The sequence below is a fragment of the Pinus tabuliformis genome, chromosome J, assembly GCF_031772625.1.
Source record: "Pinus tabuliformis cultivar Carrire ecotype Pingquan chromosome J, CPIR1, whole genome shotgun sequence".
In the NCBI taxonomy this organism is placed as follows: domain Eukaryota; kingdom Viridiplantae; phylum Streptophyta; class Pinopsida; order Pinales; family Pinaceae; genus Pinus; species Pinus tabuliformis.
Window position 1 is genome coordinate 1,615,182,525 of NC_142295.1, and position 21,660 is coordinate 1,615,204,184.

The following is a 21,660-nucleotide window of genomic DNA, read 5'->3' on the forward strand; positions in this document are numbered from 1 at the left end:
GGTGCTATAAAGGATCAATTGATCCCTCATATTTTTGAGAAAAATATGATATGTTTGATGTTTTGGTTAGTCTTTACTTGAACGAGAACATAAATAGGAATAAATGGTTGGTATTAAGGAACAAAATTAGATCCATAGTGATGACTTTATTAGACATAGTTACCAATTCCTTATGAAGGTCACACAAATTCATGATCAACTCATGGTAGTTGGGGAGAAGGTTGAAGATGCAAAGCTAGTGAACATGACACTTATTGTTTCCCAGCTTCATGGCTTTGTCTACAAATCCCTAAGACTTGGTAGCTTACAAAAGAACGAGGTGTAGACCAAACAAATGATCTTAGGTGCTATAAAGGATCATTTGATCCCTCATATTTTTGAGAAAAGACGATATGTTTGATGTTTTGGTTAGTCTTTACTTGAACCATAACATAAATAGGAATAAATGGTATTAAGGAACAAACTTAGATCCATAGTGATGACTTTATTAGACAGAGGCACTAATTACCTTATGAAGATCATACAAATTCATGATCAACTTATAGTAGTTGGGGAGAAGGTTGAAGATGCAAAGCTTGTGAACATGGCACTGAATGGTTTCCCAACTTCATGGGAACCATTTGTCATAGGTATTTGTGCTTGGGAAAACCTTTTTGACTTTGAGAGGCTTTGGGATGACTATATCTAGGAGGAGACTCAGATGGAGTCAAAGGCCAACAAGAAGGGTGGTGATGAGAACCTAGCTTTATTTGGTTAGTCAAATAAGGGTAGAGGTAAAGGACAAACTATTGAAGAAAGTATAACTAGGTTCGGTCTTCATAAATATGAAATGTACTTTTGATTCTTGTATTTTGTAAAAGAAAGAAAATGATTATTATCATTATTGAGCTTGGGTTTCTTGCCAAGAAATTTGTTTTATAGGTCAAGCACTAATTGACAATGTTTCTAGGATTGTCCTAGGTCAAGAAGTCAAATAGGGACATTGTCAATAATATGAACACCCCATCCGACATCTTGTAAATTGTAAAAAGAATTATTTTTGTATTTTACTGAGCCTCCAAGATCAAGTCGGCCTAGAAGCTGGAATTCGTACCCCTGGAAGACCTATATATAGGAGACAGTTCGACCTCATTTGGACACATGCATTCCTCTCTCTCTCTCATGCGAAGGAAAAAAGCAGGAAAGGGCAAGCGAAGAAGGCAGAAGAAGGAGAAGAAGTGTTTTAGGTTCCTCTCTCTCTCTTTCTCTCCCACACGTGCGAAGAAAAGGGCTGAAGTTTTGCAGCTTTTCGCTAGGGTTTCTGCTACGGGCTAGGGTTTCATTGTGAGAGTTCGATCTAGTGAAAAAGAGATGAAGGGCAAGCAAAGTCCCCTTCTAGATCCAGAAGACAAATTAGGTCAAGCGAGGCAATTGGAGTTAAAGAAGAAGCAGTTCTAGTCCACGCATGCAAAGTAGCAGTTGTTGCCGGGAGGCCGAAGTTGCAGATCTGTAGTTAGGGTCGAAAAGCTGTGGCTGGAGGTTGAAGTAGTGTTGCCGGAAGAAATCCTGCTGGGTTTGTAAAGCAGTTAAGCAAGCACATTCATGAGAAACTGATCTTGGTCTTGGAAGGGCTTCAGTGTTGGTCAAGGGTCTTGGTATTCGTCAATAAAGAATCTATAAGAAGAGATTGAAGGGTTTTCCTCTCAAGAGGAGAGGTTTTGCCCTGGCTTGGAGCCTACATCTTGTGTACTTGTATCTTGTTGATCTTCTTGTTTTGGTAGCTGTTTGATGATTGAAGAACACACTATAATAATAAGAAGAAGAAGATAATCCTAATAAGTAAAAAGACATCACAAGTAGTTATCATAGTTAGAAGAATCATTAATGTCATCTTGCCTTAGATTCTTCAACATGGTATTAGAGCTATGGTTCGCACAAGGCATGAAGAAGGTCAACTCTATTATGAAGAAGCTTGAAAATAAGTGTTCATCATTAGCAAGTCTCATCAAGCAAAGTTTCAAGGCAGTATGGAATAGTCTCTTCTCTTCCAAAGATCTCAAATCTTCAAAGAATGAAGGATTGTTCTCAGCCCTCATCGAAACATTTCAAGATGAAAATATATGGGTGATAGATAGTGGAGCTTCAAGACACATGATTGGATATCACAAGCAACTCAAAACCCTATCCAAAGGGAAGTCCTCATACTCTGTGGAGCTTGGTGACAACAAGAGCTATCCGGTAAAAGGCATTGGATCTACATCAATTGAGCTGGAAGGAGGAGGTAACATTCATCTCAACAACATTCTATATGTTCTAGGTTTGTGCAAAAATCTTATTTCTGTTTCATCATTAGAAGAAAAAGGAGATAGAGTTGCTTTTATAGATGGTAAAGTAGTGGTTTGGGCTAAATATTCTAGCATTGAAAAAGCTAGAACCATTGGAGTTCGAGAAGGAAGACTCTACAGACTCTCATCTCCTCTAAATCAAGCACTTGTCCACATTGAGATAAGTCCGTGTGAACTTTGGCATAGAAGATTGGGCCATCTTCATTACAAGATCTTGCCAACTCTAAACTCCATTGTAAATGGGATACCAAATCTCAAAGAAGACCATGAAGGAGTCTACAAAGGCTGTGCTTTGGGAAGAATGCAAAGAAACCATTTGCAAATAATACATCTAGAGCTCAAGAGATACTAGATCTCATCCACTCTAATGTATGTGGTCCCATGTCTAAATCACTTGGAGGTCATCTATTTTATGTTCCTCTCATTGATGATCATTCAAGGAAAACTTGGGGTTATTTACTTAAATCCAAGGACGAAGTATTCATAAAATTTCAAGAATTCAAGAGCAGAGGTAGAAAATCTTACAGAAAGAAAGATAAAGATTCTAAGGTCAGACAATGGAGGCGAGTATACTTCCAAAGAACTCATTGCTTTCTGTAAGGAGGCTGAGATTAAGAGGGAGCTTATAGTTCCATACAATCTCGAGCAGAATGGAGTAGCTGAACGAAAGAATAGAGCTATAGAAGAAAGTGTCAAGGCTATGCTCCATGATCAAGATCTACCGAAATTCCTATGGGGAGAAGCAACGAAGACTACAATATACATTCAAAATAGAAGTCCTCACAGGTCACTTGGAAATATAACTCCAAAAGAAGTCTTCACTGGGAAGAAACCAAATATTGATCATCTTCGGATATTTGGGTGTTTTGTATATATTCACATTCTCAAGGACGAAAGAAAGAAGCTAGATCCCGTAAGCAAGAAAGGAATATTTGTTGGATATAGCAACTCTTCCAAGGCTTACATGATTTACATAAAGGAAGGGAATCAAATAGAAGTAAGCAGAGATGTAATTTTTGATGAGAGCATCGCCTTCAAGAAATCCAAAGATCTCCCATTTGATTCTGATGAGGAGGATTTTCCTATGTTTGAGGAAGAAATTAATAAGGAAGAAGAACTCTCTCATCATGAAGGTGGTCCTAGTGAACCAATCTCTCTCCCTGAAAGAAGAAAGAGACCTAACTGGTTAACTTCTACACTTCAAGAAGCAAAAGGTCACACCCACACCGTAAGAGGAAGATTAAGGGAGAGCAAGAAACCGAAAAGATACTCAAGATATGCAACATACATGACGAAGCTCATTGAAGATGAACCTTCCACTTTCGAAGAAGCAACCAACACAAGAATGGAAGAATGCAATGAATGAGGAATACCAATCTATTATGAAGAATGGAGTCTGGGAAATTGTCCCAGAGACCGAAAAACAAATCAATGGTAACCTCTAAGTGGCTGTATAAGATCAAGCATGCTGCAAATGGAAGCATAGATAAATTCAAGGCTAGATTCATGGCTTGAGGCTTTTCTCAGGAAGAAGACATTGACTATGAAGAGACCTTTGCTCCCACAACAAGGTATTACCACGATCCGATCTCTAATATCTCTGGCAACATCAATGGGATGGAAGGTACATCAAATGGATGTCAAAACAACATTCTTGAATGGCACCATAGATGAAGAAGTCTACATAGAGCAACCATTAGGATTCGAAGTAAAGGATAGAGAAACTCATGTTTGCAGATTAAAGAAGGCACTTTATGGCCTCAAGCAAGGTCCTAGGGCATGGTATGCTAGAATAGATGCATATTTGCAAAGGTTGGGTTTCAGGTAAATCACGACAGATCCCAATCTCTACATCAAAGTAGAGAATGATGAACCTGTCATCATTTTTCTATATGTAGATGATCTTCTATTAACTGGTAATGAAGAAAGAATTCAAGCGTTTAAGAAAATGTTGGCAACCGAATTTGATATGAAGACTTATGCATTATTATCTAGGAACTGGAAGTCTGGCAGGAACCAAATGAAATCTTCCTAGGACAGGTAAAGTATGTGATCGAGCTATTGAAAAGGTTTGATATGATGGAATGCAAACCCATGACAACTCCGATGATTACAAACTTGAAAATGTTAAGGAATTCTGAATCCAGTCCAGTGGATCCTACTAAGTACAGACAACTGATTGGCTCTCTGATGTATCTGGTGAATACTTGACCAGACATATGTTTTGCAATAAATGTTCTCAATCAATTCAAATGGATCGTAGACATGATCATTGGATAACTGCCAAGCATATATTGAGATATTTGCAGGGAACCGTCCACTACTGCCTGAAGTATGAAAAAGGAAAATATGTTCATCTAGAAGGATTTACTGATTCTGATTGGGGAGGCAACGAGAAGGATGGAAGAAGCACTACAGGGGATGTTTTAGCCATGGTCTCTTGGATGAGAAGAAAGCAAGAGACAATGGCTTTAAGTAGTGCTGAGGCCGAGTACATTGCAACCTATGAAGTGAGCAAGGAAGCAGTTTGGTTAAGGAAGATGTTATCTAATCTGTTTGTAGGACCGTTGGACCCTACCATAATACATTGTGATAATACCAGCTGTATAAGATTGTCTGAGGACTTGGTATTTCATGGAAAGACAAAGCACATAAACAACAAGTACCACTACATTCGAAAGTTGGTACAAGATGGTGTACTGAAGCTGGAGTATATCCCCATCGATGATCAAACTACTGATATTTTGACAAAATCTCTTCCCAATAAGAAGCTTGTGTATTTTAGAAATAAGCTTGGATTGGTTGACATATCTTCCCTAGTTGAGAGGGAGAGATAGACACATCATTCTAGTCTTCATTTTGGAAGAAAGAATGGAGGATTCAGTAATCATCTGGCATTCGATACTCTTTGAGGATGTGGTAGGGCATCCAAGATAAGAGTAGGCAAGAGGATCGATATTCTTTGAGGACTGGGGACCCAAGATAAGAATAGTCCTAGAAGGTCATACTCGGTGAACACCCGGGTGGGTATGTACCTTGAGAGACAATGATGAAGGTGTCTATAATCATTGGTTTCGCCAACATTGTGCTCTGATTTATTGAGAGATAGAGCTGTTAGTCAAGGCCTTGCTATGTGACAATGTTGGTTATAATGATGCCACACAGATGGATTACTAGTCCGACTCTTCTTATGAGATCTTTTCAATATTGAGAATAGCCATGTACCATTTATGAATACCTCCCTAGTTAAGAGGGAGTGTTGAAGAAAGTGTAACTAGGTTTGGTCTTCATAAATATGAAATGTACTTTTGATTCTTGTATTTTGTAAAAGAAAGAAAAATGATTATTATTATTATTGAGCTTGGGTTTCTTGCCCAAGAAATTTGTTTTATAGGTCAAGCACTATTTGAAAGTGCTTCTAGGATTGTCCTAGGTCAAGAAGTAAAATAGGGACATTATCATAATATGAAGGCCCCATCGAGCATCTTGTAAATTGTAAAAAGAATTATTTTTGTATTTTACTGAGCCTTCCAAGATCAAGTTGGTCCACGAACTTGTCAAGTCGGACTAGAAGTTGGAATTCGTACCCCTGGAATACCTATATATAGGAGACAGTTCGACCTCATTTGGACACATTCATTTCTCTCTCTCTCATGTGAAGGAAGAAGCAGAAAAGGGCAAGCGAAGAAGGCAGAAGAAGGAGAAGAAGTGTTTTGGGTTCCTCTCTCTCTCTTTCTCTCCACATGTGCGAAGAAGAGGGCTGAAATTCTGTAGCTTTTCGCTAGGGTTTTTGTTGTCGGGCTAGGGTTTCATTGTGAAGGTTTGATCTGGTGAAAAAGAGCTAAAGGAAGGGCCAACAAAGTCCCCTTCTAGATCCAAAAGACAAATTAGGTCAAGCGAGGCAGCTGGAGGCAAAGAAGAAGCAGTTCTAGTCCACACGTGCAAAGTAGTAGCTGCCGGAAGAGATCCTGTTGGGTTTGGAAAGTAGTGAAGCAAACACATTCTTGAGAAACTGATCTTGGTCTTAGAAGGGCTTCAGTGTTGGTCAAGGGTCTTGGTATTCGTCAATAAAGAATCTATAAGAAGAGATTAGAGGGTTTTCCTCTCAAGAGGAGAGGTTTTGCCCGGGCTTGGAGCCTACATCTTGTGTACTTGTATCTTGTTGATCTTCTTGTTTTGGTAGCTGTCTAATGATTAAAGGACACACTATAATAATAATAAGAAGAAGATAATCCTAATAAGTAAAAGACATCACAAGCAATTATCATAGTTAGAAGAATCTTTAATGTCATCTTGCCTTAGATTATTCAACACCAACAAGGTTAAGGGAAAGAGTGAGGAGTCAACCTCATAGCTAGGAAAGGACTTGAGTAAAATGAAGTGCTTTGTTTGTCATAAGAATGATCATTATGCATCACAATGTCTAGAGAAGAAGGGTAAAGGGAAGCAAAAACAAAAGTAGGTAGAAATCTTTGTAGAAACTTAGATGAACGAGGTTGTTTCCAAATTATAAAAGGGTTTCTCATTAGTATCTTATCTTTCTACCAACATGATTTCGAGGAATGTGGATAGTGGTGCATCTCGACATATGACATCAGTTCGGTAGTTGTTCTCTAATTTGTAGAAGCAAGACTCTAGAGTATAGGTCGATCTTGGTGATGATGCCAAGTATCCAGTAGCAGGAGTTGGCACTATTCCTTCTAGCTTGGGTAAGGTAATTATCTATATTTTGACAATGTCTTGTTTGTTCTAGGTCTTAGGAAGAATTCGCTTTTAGTTTTAGTCATGGAGGATAAGATCTTTGTAGTTGAGTTCAAAACACGACAAGTTCTCATTAGGCTAAAGGATTGTAGTCCATATACAACTTAGTTAATAAGAGAGAACAGGGTGAACCTGTTCTAGCCTTGGTGCATAATAGTGATAGTTTGTGTGAGTTGTGGCATAAGAGGATGGGGGCACCTGTATCATCAACCATTGCAAGCATACTAAGGTTGCTTTCCAAAGTAGCGAGCATAAGTCTAAAGGGATACCAGACTGGTACATTCAAATGTTTCTAGATCGATGTCTGTAACATCAATTACATGAATCTTGTATTATGTTTCCGTTATTGATGATTTCTCTCATAAGACTTGGATCTATTTCTTAAAGACCAAGATGAGGTCTTTATCAGATTTAGGAGTTCTAAACTATAGTTGAATACTAGATAGGGAAGAATATCAAACTCTTGAGAACAAATAGTAGGGGATGTTAATTTGGCAGCTGAGTGACAAATTCCAATCATGGGACTAGATTCCTCTTTCAAAGAGGACCAATTTTGACTATTGAAGCACTTAATTTGGAGAAGGGAAAGTGTATTTTTGAAATAAATCCCACATGTGCACAAAAGGACAGGTGGCCCTAACAGGAAAATGGACAACCTTAGAAGCCTATAAATACAAGTGACCTCAAGCTCATTTGATCATCACCAAGCATCTTCTTCTTCTTTTCTTCATTGATTGGTTCGCATAGGTCAGAAGTTAACTTGTGGAATTTGGTTCGTACAGGTTCGAAATTGCAAGGTTCGAAGCTCGCACGTGTGAGATTAGGGGTTTTGGTTTCTAGCCGCAGGCTTGACTCCGAGAATTTTCAGCTATAACCGTAGGCATGCAGGCTCATCTGTGCGGTTGGAATCTCTTAGCCGCACACATAGCTCTCGTCCATGCTATTGGGATTAAGGGCTTCAATTTGACAGTTGACCGTAATTGGCCATAGGCTAGAAAAGTTGAGTCTGATCAGTATTGATGCTGGGAACATATTTCTGAATATTGTTGGGTTAATTTTGCTAGATCATTTTTGTATTTGCTCATTGTACTCTCTGCTGAACATTTTCATGACAATCTAATAGAAGAAGAATTTCAAGGGGTTTTCCCTTGTCATTGACCAAAATCTAGTGTCTCTTTTTGATGTGTTGTTTGTCTCCTTTGTCATTGCATTTACTGTTTTATCTTCAATTACTGTTGATGAATGGAAATATTAATTGTTATTAAAATTGCTAATTGAAGAATTGAATTGGGCTAAAGTAATTGAAACAACATAGAGCAGTGTGAAAATTAACAGGGGAGAGTATATCCGCAAGGAGTTCAAGGGGTTTTCTGAGGGGGTTGACAATTCCGTACAACCCATAGCAGAATGGGGTTGTAAAGAAAAATAAGCGATCCATCAGAAGGCCTATTAGGGCCATGATACATGACTAGGAATTATTGATGTTTCTTTGGGCAAAGGCATGCAACATAATAGTCTACATCAAAAACTAGTGTCTTTAAAGGATCTTGGAGGATAAGACACTGAAAGAGGCATTTATTGGTGTGAAGCTAGAGGTGAGTCATTTGAACATATTTGGTTGTCTAGTTTATATCCATGTGTTGGTGGAGAAGAGGATCAAGTTAGAGCCCTTTGGTAGGAAGACTTTGTTTGTGGGTTATAATGAGACTTAAAAGGCTTATATGATCTACATTCTAGGGCAAAGGAAGATAGTAGTGAGCAGGGATGTAAAGTTTGAGGAAGAATTTGCATCCAAGGAGTCCGATGAGCCTATTTCAGTAGCAAGGGAAAGGGAGCAAGAATCTTCGAAGGTTGAATCAGGGTCACCAATGATTTCTAGGGCAGTACAATGACGTTTGGGTGAAGAAGGGGGATGCAAAAGTCCCTTCTACTTTTGTCAAGAGATCTCGATGGTTCACTCAAACATTGAAGGATGCTTAGGAGCATGTTGAGACTCTTAGGAGCACATTTTACGAGAGTAGACCTTCAAAGGCTATATGACATTGATGACCAACATTCTAGATTTTGGGCCTTCAAATTTTTAAGAGGCAATAGACCAACAAGTATGGCAGAATACCATGTTGGAGGAGTCCACCTCCATCATGAAGAATGATGTTTAGGACAAAATGTCAAGACTAGAAGAGAAGTCAGTTGTGAGTTCCAGGTGGTTCTGGAAGATTAAGCTTGTAATGGATGGCAACATTGAGAAGTTCAAAATGAGTTTTGTGGTGAGAGGGTTTTCCAAGAGAGAGGGAGTGAACTACAAGAAGACATTTGATCTAGTCTCTAGGTACACTTCTTTTAGAGTTATGTTCTTGGTTTCATTTATGGGATTGAGGATACATCAAATGGGAAACAACATTTCAGCAAATTTGAGCAGCAACATTTATTGGCACGCATCCCAAGGCAAAATTGTATATCAAGAGAAAGGCACAAATATCGAGGAAGAGGGACAACAACAAGGGCACGAATTTCGAGGCAGATGTACTGCCGAAATCCGTACGGCTCGTACAGTTCGTACAACAAGTCGTGGGCATGTTTTTTTTCGAGGCTGTCCGTACAGCATTTGCTGTTGTTTTATTGCTGAAAAATTTCTGTTTCTGCATTCGCTGATTGGCACAATTTTTGAGGCGGAGTGCAAGCACAGAAATCAAGATAAGTTGTAATATGTGGTTGCTGGAATTTTTACTGTGTATTTCAGTTTCTCTGTAAAAGCATTTTCAGAAATAAAGAAGAGCTCTCAAACTGGTTTTCCCTAAGAGTTGTAGGGGCTTTTTCCAGGGTCACATTGACCAAAAATCACTATGTTATCTTCTGTGTGTTGCTGTCATAATTTTGCTGTGTTTTATTTCTGCAATTTTAGCAGTTGTGAAATCTTTAAATTTGTGTTTTCAGAAAATATTGTCATTTCCAGATTTTAGAATTTTTATCATGCTTGGATTTAAAACTAAATGCATGGAGTGATAAGGAAAACTGATAACCGGAGTGGGGTTGAAATTTCTTCATGGTATCGGAGCTTGGCTGGCTGAAAAGTGCAGGTTGGGACAACAAGTGAAAATTATAGCAAACTGATTTTTACACAGAAAAGATAAATCTTTATCATAGATTTGAAAATTTTAGTTTGGTAGGACAATGAAACATGTCTTTGGGTTTGAGAGTGGAAGACAAGTTGGATGGGCATAACAACTACAATGCATGGAAGGAGAGAATCCAAAGCATCTTTGAGGAAACAGAAGTCTAGGGCATTATGGTAAATACCACACAGAACCCAGTTGTAGTACTTGTTGACCCTATACAGTTGGAAGAGTTTAACAAAAAGAATGCTAAGGCAAAAAGATTGATTCTGGAAGGAATTAAAGACCATGTCATTCCTCATGTGAGAGGAAAGACTTATGCACATGAGATGTGGACAACCTTGACCAGTCTTTACGAGACGTCAAATGAAAACAGAAAATGGTCCTAAAGGAGAAACTGATGGCCATTAAAATGGCTAAGATTGACAGTGCTACAACATACCTTACAAAGATCACTCCAATGAGAGATGAGTTGGCAGCCGTAGGTGAGATCATTACATGCACTGAGTTGGGGAGGATTGCTTTGAATGGTCTTCCCAAGACTTGGGAGAATTTTGTGGATGACATTGTTGCACGGGAAAACTTTCCTGATTGGGAGAGGTTGTGGGATGATTGCATTCAGAATGAGATAAGAAAGAACCATCTTGGGGCAGCCAAACAGGTGGAAGAGGATGACAATGTGGCATTGTTAGCAAGAGGCAAGAAGGGCAGAGCAAAAAGGCAAGCTTCCAACAATGGAGGCAAAGGCAAAGGCAAAGGTAAAGGCAAGCAACAGAACAAGGAGAAGGACTATTCCAAAGTCAAATGTTGGAGTTGTCAAAAGTTGGGACACTATGCTGTTGTGTGTCCGGAGAAAAAGAACAAGAAAGGGAAAGACAAACCCGTGGCAACTTCTGCAGAGATAGAAGAGCTTTGATCGGGAGTTTGGGTTCATAGCTTGTGAATCCACTAGTGCAGGATCACTTGCCATACAGGTTCAGAGGGAGTGTGCACTTCCCGCTACTAGCAGAGCATCTTCTAGCATTTGGTATGTTGACAATGGTGCTTCCCTCCACATGACAGGAGTCGGTGAGTACTTCTCAGAGCTTTCAGGGGATGAAACTAATATGGAGGTAGTACTTGGTGATGACAACATTGTTAGAGTAGTCGGTGTGGGGACATTGACATTTGATAGGGGACCCAAACCTCCCTTGAAAGTGTCAGATGTTCTATATGTGCCTGGAATGAAGAAGAACCTGATATTTGTCTTAGCACTTGAGGACAGAGGGTATGATGTGTTGTTCAGGAGAGGGCAGGTGCTTATATATCCTAGGGGAACTCCAGCTTCTTCAGCTAGAGAGATTGGTGTGCGCCATGCCAAGGTGTACAAGTTCTCATTCTAGCCCCTGATGGCATTGAGTAGCAGCACCCAAGACAGGACCAACAACAGATCTAGTAGTTCAGAGTTGTGTGAGATTTGGCACCACAGGATGGGGCACATGTATCATGGGGCCTTGAGTACATTGCTGGAGATCACCACAAGTGTGCCAGATTTCAGTTCTGATCACCTTGATATATGCAGAGGATGTGCTATGGGGAAGTTTGCCAGATGCCCTTTTCCCAGCAGAGTGACAACAGAGCGACCAGGATCCCTGACTTGATTCATACCGATGTGAGTGGTCAGATGTCTCATGTATCCTTGAGTGGCTATGAGTATCATATTTTATTCATTGATGACCACTCCAGGAAGACTTGGATTTATTTCTTGAAGACCAAGAGTGAGGTCTTGAAGCGGTTTCAAGAGTTCAAAGCTCTTGTGGAGACCCAGACAGGTAGGAAGATCAAGGTCGGACAATGGAGGGGAGTATACCCTTGGCGAGTTTGTTGATTTTTGTGCTGAGGCAGGCATTAGGAGGGAGTTCACAGTACCTTACAACCCCCAACAGAATGGGGTTGCAGAGAGGAAGAATAGATCCATTGCAGGGGCTGCCAAAGCCATGCTTCATGATCAGGGGTTACCTTTATTTTTGTGGGCAGAGGCCTACAACACTGCTGTGTACTTGCAGAACAGGAGTCCACATTGTGCTTTAGGGAATGTGACTCCGGAGGAGGTTCTTTCTGGGAAGAAGCCCAATGTTGGGCACTTTCGTATCTTTAGGTGCCTTACATATTCCTATGTCCCCAAGTAGAACAGGACCAAGCTAGAGCCCACTGCAGACAAGGGCATCTTTGTGGGTTATAGCGAGACCTTGAAAGCTTATTGGATTTATATTCTTGTGCAGAGGAAAGTGGTTGTCAGGTGGGATGTTAAGTTCGAGGAGGAGAGAGCTTTCAGGAGGTCACGGGAGTTAGAGTATCCAGAGTCATCAGACCCTCATGAGCAGCTGAGTCAGTCACAGGGATCCAGTGGTCAGGGATCATGAGGTACATCGATTACAGTGTCAGGTCCATTAGTGAGGAGTGGCTCTTAGAGTCAAGTGGGTAGTTCTTCGGGCAACATGCAGGGCAGTCCGCATAGCAGTTCTCAGGGTAGTCCAGTAATGGACAATTCACACGGTACTTCAGCATCTACAGACATAGATTTAGGCATGAGGTCAGTTGGCAGGCCTTCAAGAGTTTAGGCTTCTGATGATGATGAGGATTCTTTCACTCCGATGGGAGAAGTATGCTCAGGGAAGAGGAAGCCCAAGTGGCTTCAAGATACCTTGCGCGAGGCCACATTAGTTGCTGGGCCAAAGAGATAGGTTAGAGAGAGTAAACCACCTGAGCGGTTTTGCAGTTACATGGCATTGGTAACAAGCATTGTTGACTCCGAACCTTCTAATTGTGAGGAGGCAGCCAGCCAGCAGGTTTGGAGAGAGGCCATGATGGAGGAGTATTCTTCTATTATGAAGAGCGATGTTTGGGAGGTAGTGACGAGGCCTGAAGGTAAATCAGTTGTTACTTCCAGATGGCTCTACAAGATAAAGCATGCTGCAGATGGCATCATCGAGAAGTTCAAAGCTCGATTTGTGGCGAGAGGGTTCTCACAAGTAGAGGGAGTTGACTATGAGGAGACCTTCGCTCCCATAGCTTGGTATACATCTATTCGCTCCATTATATCGATTGCAGCAGAGATGGGTTGGAAGATCCACCAGATGGATGTGAAGACCGCATTTCTCAGTGGCTTCATTCAGGAGGAGGTTATATTATATTGAGCAGCCACAGGGTTTTGAGGTGCATGGGAAGGAGTCCCATGTATGCAGATTGAAAAAGACACTCTATGGCCTGAAGCAAGCTCCTAGAGATTGGTACTCGAGGATTGATACATACTTGCAGTAGTTGGGTTTCACAAAGAGTGAGGCTGATCCGAACCTATACTTCATTGTGGTGGGTGAGGAGCCTCTCATTCTGGTGTTGTATGTTGATGACTTGATCATCACTGGTGTAGAGAGACTCATTGAGGGCTGCAAGAGATATCTTGCTTTAGAGTTTGAGATGAAGGATATCGGCTTGATGCATTATTTTCTGGGATTGGAGGTGTGGCAGGAGGAGGGGCATTTCTTCCTGGGACAAGGGAAGTACATTGTGGATATTCTTAGCAGATTTCACATGGAGGACTGCAAACCCATGTCTACACCTATGATCACTAATTGGAAGAAGCTTCACGCTTCTGATTCCAAGTTGGTGGATCCTACTCTATACAGACAACTGATTAGTTGTTTGATGTATTTGGTCAACACTTGACCATATATATGTTTTGCAGTTAACACTATGAGTTAGTTCATGTGTGAGCCCAGGGGAGTGCACTGGGTGGCTGCAAAACGAAGAAGCTTCACGCTTCTGATTCCGAGTTGGTGGATCCTACTCTATACAGACAACTGATTGGTTGTTTGATGTATTTGGTCAACACTCGACCATATATATGTTTTGCAGTTAACACTATGAGTTAGTTCATGTGTGAGCCCAGGAGAGTGCATTGGGTGGCTGCAAAACACATTCTTCGTTACTTGTAGGGGACTATAGATTTTGGTCTGGATTATAGACAAGGTGATGGAGTGAGACTGGTAGGGTACACGGATTTAGATTGGGCAGGTTGTGCTTCAGATAGGAAGAGTACTTCCGGGTGCTGTTTTGGGTTGGGTTCGACAGTGGTGTCATGGATCAGCCGGAAACAACAGTCAGTTGCATTGAGCTCAGTTGAGGCAGAGTATATGGCTGTTAGTTTGGCTAGTTGTGAGGCCATGTGGCTTCGCAAAATGTTGCTTGGTCTATTTGGTCAGGGATTGAGACCTTTAGTCATTTACTGTGATAATCAGAGTTGCATAAAACTCACGGAGAATCCAATTTTTCATGATAGGTTGAAGCATATTGAAATCAAGTATCACTTCATTAGAGACTATGTCCAAAAGGGAGCTGTCAAACTTGAGTACATTTCCACAAATGAGCAGGTAACAGACATTTTCACCAAAGCCTTACCATGGGGCAAGCATGTCTACTTCAGAGACAAGATGGGAGTGGTGAGGAACACTTTCCTTGGTAAGACAGAGTGTTAAAATTTGGATACCAGAGGACAAGTGGTTCCCTAAGGCTTTGATCTTTGGCCTAGGGAAAAGTGTCCAAATTTATTTGTACTTTTCTCCTAAAGTGACTTTATAAGTGGTAAAGTCAATTTAATTTAAAAGTGACTTTATAAGGTTAAAGTTACATTCTAATTTAAAAGTGACTTTATAAGCGGTAAAGTTACATTCTAATTTAAAAGTGACTTTATTAAAGTCAATGACGAATTAGAAAGTGAAAAAGTGACTATGGAAATAAAAAGCTAAGTGAGTGAGTTAAAAAATAGAAATTGAGAATTAAATGCACATTTATTCTCATCCCTAGATCTAAATGAATCTCAGCCATTAGTTCTTAAGGTAATCGAAGAGGTCATTTAGAGAGTAAAAGGAGAAGAGAAGAGAAAAGATCATTCATTCTTTCATGAGCATTTGAGAGAAAGAGAAGAGAGAGCAAGGAGAAAATTTCTGAGCAGTGAGGAAGTGAAGAAGAGCAGCAAGAAGACATTTCAGTGAATCTGGGCAGCAACATTTATTGGCACGCATCCCAAGGCAAAACCGTACATCAAGAGAAAGGCACAGGTATCGAAGAAGAGGGACAACACAAAAATCGAGGAGGATGGACAATAGTAAGGGCACGATTTTTGAAGCAGTCGTACCGCTGAAATCCACATGGTCCGTACAAGTTTTGGGCATGTTTTTCGAGGCTCGCCGTACATCATTTAATGCTGTTTTATTGCTGGAAAATTTCTGTTTTGTGTATTTGCTGATTGGCATGATTTTCGAGGCAGAGTGCAAGCACGGAAATCAAGATAAGTTGTAATTTGTGGTTGTTGGAATTTTTACTGTGTATTTCAGTTTTTCTGTAAAAGCATTTTCAGAAATAAAAAAGAGCTCTCAAACTAGTTTTCTCCAAGAATTGTAGGGGGATTTTCTAGGGTCACATTGACCAAAAATCACTGTGTTATTTTCTGTGTGTGGCTATCATAATTTTGCTGTGTTTTATTTCTGCAATTTCAGCAGTTGTGAAGTCTCTAAATTTTTGTTTTCAGAAAATAGTCATTTTCAGATTTTAGAATTTTTATCATGCTTGCATTTAAAACTAAATGCATGGGGTGATAAGGAAAACTGATAACCGGAGTGGAGTTGAAATTTCTTCAATTTATCTTTAGAATTTGGCTTAATAGTCCACAATAATTAGTTGACTTTAATCATTGTACTTTTCCTAAGTTAGAATTACGAAAAAAGATAGAAATTACTTACTCCACCAAACAAGCACCTAAAGTGGCAATAAATCATCTTCCACATGTTAAGACACCAAGTCTATGCAGAAGACCTTCCAAAGCTACCACAAGCTTCAACACTTCCTCCTAGGAAGGAAGGGATTCTCCACTACCCCTAGCTTGTCTCTGTACTTCACAAACTTCCCTTTCACTAGAGGCTTAGTGAGAATATATGCCACCCGCTCCTTTGTAGAAATGTACTACAATCTCACAGCACCACAACTTGCCATACTTGCTGCCATGTACTTTACCTCTCTTGAACTAAGTGCCACTAACTGCTACCTCCCGCTATACCATGAGATCATGGTTGATCCCAAGCTGAAACAATATCCAGACGTGGGTTTTTGTCCACAACTCTCCCAACGCAGTTAGAATCTATGTACCCCTGCAACATCACTCCAAATCCCAACATATCTGAACCCAAAGTCCACTGTACCTCATAGGGACCTCAACACATGCTTCGCTGCCACCCAATGAACCTGTCTCGGCTCCACCATGAACTGGCTGAGTGTGTTCACAGTAAAACTGATATTCGGCCTAGTGTTGACTAGATTGATCAAGGAACCTATTAGCTGCCTATATAGTGTGGGATCCACCAACTCACCCTCAAAAGCACTCAACTTCTTCAAGTTAGTGATCATCAGTGTAGACATAGGCTTGCAATCCTCCATCCTGAACCTCCTCAAAGATCTCAACTACATACTTTCCCTGCCCAAGGAAAATTTCTACTGGCTGCTGCCACACCTCCAATCCCAAAAAGTACTGCATCAAGCCAACTGTAATATTCTGACTTAGGCAACACTACAGATTCTCAATAATTTTCTGACTGTGTGACTGAGTTTGTTGGCAGATTCCTTTCAATTATTTCAAGGTAGACACTGCTGTAAGTGTATATTCATATATTTATTTTCAATAATGACAAACAGTGATAACAATTGCCCTCAAAGCACATTCCAGTAGTCTGATGTAACTACATTAACAACCCAGAATTGTTTACAATGCTAACATATTAACTCCACCGCAATATAAATGACAAAAAAACAATGCCTTTTACTATTTTGTGAGCAAATACATCCGAAATTAGAGTAACAAGGGAACCTAGTTATTTAGCTTTGTGTGCAGTCCCTTATCTTCCTTCAACTTAGTTTCAGTGCACTGTTAACCCACCATTATTTATTTCTGGTGCAACAAGCAGCCTCAGGAAAGGGAACACGGCCCACAAGTGGTCTCAGAGGGGTATTCGACTCCTTTATTGTCCCTTGCAGAACTCGTGGTTGTAACTAAACTATGGATTCAGTCCTGGGAAGTAGTTCTGACCACGTCCAACTGAGAACTTGGTTTCTCTATGTCCAGTAATCCAACACTCTTTATCAACAATTCAAACTTCAAGGAAATGGGTATGAGCTTACCTTCAGGTGATAAAGACTCGGCTCAGGTAGGAGATGTCTCGTACAACAGCAGAAATAAAGAGTCTTGTCTTGCTTCCTTCTAGGAAACTCGTCTAGCTAGTGAGGGGACACCCCTGAACTCAGTGTATGCTCTAAAAATCGATTCCTGGGTTGTAATGGAGGTGTTTTAACACCCAAAACTTCTTCTTAGCCTTTTTATTCCAAACCGTCCTCTATCTTCAGCGTTTCGAGCAGCAAAGTAAAGAATGGATTCGTTCTCTCTCACACAATAATTGTCTCTTAACCTGAGTTGATTCCTCTGGAAAATCGATTCTTTGTTACAGGCAAGGCTAAGGTTCTTCTTTAATAGCCCAAACAACCCAGTGTGCGTCATGGAACTTGTTTCTCTTAATCCTTCAACTTGTTACAAATAAGATAGAAAATACCAAATAAACCTTTAAAATCGATTGATAACACTATAATATCTCATTATTTCTCAGAGATATTTTTCTCCATGAAGTGTAGTGGTGAAATCTGAGTGATTTCGCTCTCTAAACCAAGCTAAGGTGTTTAGTTTCAACACCGAAGTCTGCTATGGCAGCTAGGGTTCCAAAACCCTAAGCTTCTCAAGTTCTCCTAAAAAAACTCTCCAAAGCTCTTTTCTCCAAACTCACAAATGCACGAATGAGGAGAGTCTCCTCATTTTCCTTATTTTATGAGTTTAGAGTTGCCTTTTCACCTTCCCTTTTTTTCAAATTCACTTTGATTAAGTCACTTTATGATAATTCACTTTATAAAGTTAACGTGACTTCTCACTTGCCTAGGAAATATCACTCTTTCTCCTTTATGGACTTTATAAAGTTTCCGTAGGCATTTCAAGTCCCTTTATAAAATATTTCCCCGCTTTAGCCTACGGGAACCACTTTAGGCTAGCGGACTCTGTCATAAGCTGCCTAAGTGGTTGGGAACATTACACCATTGTCCTTCATTTCAAACTTCAAAGCAAGGTCCTCTTTGCACATGCCTATGAGCTTCTTCGATCTTGTCAATAAAAGATTGTCAACATAAAGTACCAACATGAGTGGCTCACAATCAACAAGTATATAGTACAAGTTGGAGTTCACCTCACTCTTGGCGAAGCCCAAACCAAGAAGATATCAATCGATCTTGGTGTGCCATGCACGTAGAGCTTGCTTTAGCGTTGCTGCCTCAAAATTTAGCAGATCTTGTGAGGGGAGCTCACAAGGCAAGAGCTAGACCAAGTGACAACACTATGAGGTGTGGCCCACTGTCACCACAACCACTACCTCTTGCTCTTTAGTGGATTTTCACCACAAGGGAGGCTTCCCTATGTAGGTCACCTAATAGATATATCAAGTCTAAGGCTTAGAGGTGACAAGGATAGGCTTAAGATAGGTACTCAACTTAAGAACAGGCCTCGGATTACCTTAGATAAGGCAAAGCGTACCCTCCAAAAGGCATATCTAGGGCACAATTGACTTAGGGTTTGTGAATAGGCAAGGTTAACAGGCTTACCTAGGTACACAAGGCTAAGAAAAGGCTTGAATAGATGAATATGATCAATTTTAGGAATAACAAGCCCCAAGTTGAAGCCTAGGGCTAGATTAGGGTTTACCTAGGGAAAAATTACTTAGGGTTTATGATGTCATCCCTAAAATGGAAGAATTAGCCACAGGAAAAGGATGATTTTGAGGCAATGTCTTACCAACCACATGTTGAATCCTCCCACAAGCCAACACATGCACCTGAATTTCAGTCCTAACCGTAAAAAAAAAGTGAGAGAAATTTAATTTATGGATGATTAATGGTGTGATCAACAATGTGAATAAGGCCAGTGCTTGACCTTGGGTGATGGAGTCTAATGGGAGATCTACTTAGGAGAAAAGACTAAACCTTAGAATGGAGTAAGGGAATATGAAAAACCTAGTTTCATACCCTAGCTATCATTTTATGAGGGAACAAAGTCAATGAGGAGAGCTTAACATGAAGGATCACTCAAGGGATTGTCACACAAATTCTTAAAGGGTAATGCACACAATACCATTGCCAAGATTTCATAGAATTTTTTTCAATAAAAACTAGCACATAGAAACCCTAACAATATTCATTCCATGCAATAGCCATAAAGATATTCAAATACATAGAATACTTACAAGAAAAATGCATGAACCAATCCTTTATTGTTCCAAAATGACATCTCCAAAGCAAGAGAAAAGCTCCATAAGCAAATACTCCACAAAAGATCACATCTACACAAGATAGAAGTAAATTTAAGCTAGGATGAAATCCGCTAATGAGGAGGAATTGATCCACAAGTGATGATGAAAATGAAAATGAGGTGACCTCTATTTTTATGAGGTCTATCTCAATTAATTTTGGACTAATGAAGCCCCTACAACATGTTTAACATAAGAAAACCTTAGGTTATAAGCTAATCCACTAGTTAAGTGACAAAATAACCAATAAATGCCCACATGTGTGAGCCGTAGCCTCTGTTAGGGTCCTATAAATTTAGGAGTCTTGTATTTTTAATAAGTTTCTCATCCCATTGGGATATTGTAAAAAAATATTTTTCATTTTAAGTTTGTTTAGCTCAAAAGAAATATAAAAAAAAAGAGAAAAAGAAAAAGATAGAAAAACAGAAAAACAGAAAGAGAAAAAGAAAATAAAAAGGGGATGAAAAAATATGTATGAAATAAAAGAATTAAAAGATTAAAAAATAAAAATAAAAACCCCTATAGTGTGCCAGTCAAAATGCCGCTTTCAATTTGATTTAAAGTTTGATTTAATTGTTATTTTTCATAAAACTATAGGTTATATGGTTCATTTACCGCATGACATGACATTTTTGTCATTTTATAAATAATGGTCGCACATGAATGAACGACAATGATGACTCCCGCATGGATCAATGGCGGGAGGAGGATTTCGGACCCCCCCGCACTAATGATGATTAACGTGGGGGGGAGGGGGGCGGGGGTCCTGAAAAGTTGTTTGCATGAAACTGCTTGAAGCGATGTGTCGGCACCACAATGTTTTCGGGGGGTCTACCCTCGCTGTGCGAAAACCACCATCCTTATCACTTCCACCAGTCACCTCCACCCATCTGCTCGTGCCACTTGTCCTCCCTTCCGCCCTCCATGTCACACCTCCACCTCATCCCTTTTTCCACGTCATCACCCCTCCACCTCATCCGATCGTTGAACGTTCAAATTACCCGCCAACAATTGAACATTATGCATTAATTCCTCCCGCCAATCGACCCGTTTCAAATTAATTGCTCCCGCTCCTGAAATGGTAATAATCCCATTATGATCCCTCGCCAATTCCGTTATAAAGCTACCCCAAAAGCCTGCATTTATTTCCTTCCATTTTCTTTTAGTCTGTGCAGGTTAAGTTCGAAGCAATTTAAAGCCATCAAGCGTTGTCTGTCAGCCATCCTTCTGCAAAATTCGACCAATTAAGTGCTTTGGTAATCCCGTTCTTTCCTACTCCTCTTTAATTGAAAATGTCAGCGCATAAGGGAAAAGGAAAGATGACTGAGTAAGATCCCATGATTCCCCCTGTCTCGGACCTTGATAAAACTCCCCTGATCGACACCTAGTACAAAATTGCTGAGACTGACTGTGAGTTCGACCTATACGAACTCCACAATTGGGAAAAACATAAATACCTTGATCACAATGATGACTTAAGTATTTGGGAGTCCTTTCTCCCTCAGTTTATCTTCCCACAAACCCATTTCTTCCCTAAGTTTTCCACTTGGTGTCACCTCAAATACCTTCCTAGCAAGAAAGCAGTGATTGCCCAGAATGATGAAATTATCTTTTCCATTTCTCCTGAGAGTATTTTCCAAGCTTTGCAAATAAATCCCCAAGTCTCCCTGCATCCATTTTCCATTGACTCATTAATGGAATTGTATAAAAAACTTACATTTCCCCAAAGAGCCCATATCTTTGAATGTTTTCTCCCTGAAAATGTTGAATTACCCAGAACAAATCCCCCATACCCTGTTTCCATTTTCCAAGAAATGTCAAAGCAGGTAATTTCCATGGTGACTCGCTTACTAGGGTATTATATAGACCAGTGGGTTGATGAAGTAGTTTTAGGATTCTTGTCAGTATTCACAGTTGGGCAAAAACCTTCAGTTTTATTTAATTACAGTCAATTTTTGTCTGATGCCATGCATGATCAATTTATGAAATTCAAAGCTGAAGGTGTGTTTAAATATCAATCAGTGTTAATGTATCTCATGT

General features: G+C 40.0%; 1 protein-coding gene across 1 annotated transcript in view; it reads left to right on the forward strand.

Annotated features, from left to right (window-relative positions):
• The window catches only part of LOC149233671 (uncharacterized), a 271,897-nt gene that overhangs the window by 38,731 nt on the left and 211,506 nt on the right, over nt 1-21,660 (forward strand). Inside the window, exons 2-3 of the mRNA XM_089382256.1 lie at nt 4,320-4,523; nt 4,634-4,834. Coding sequence (XP_089238382.1) covers nt 4,320-4,523; nt 4,634-4,834 — 405 coding nt within the window. The remainder of the gene's footprint in view (nt 1-4,319; nt 4,524-4,633; nt 4,835-21,660) is intronic.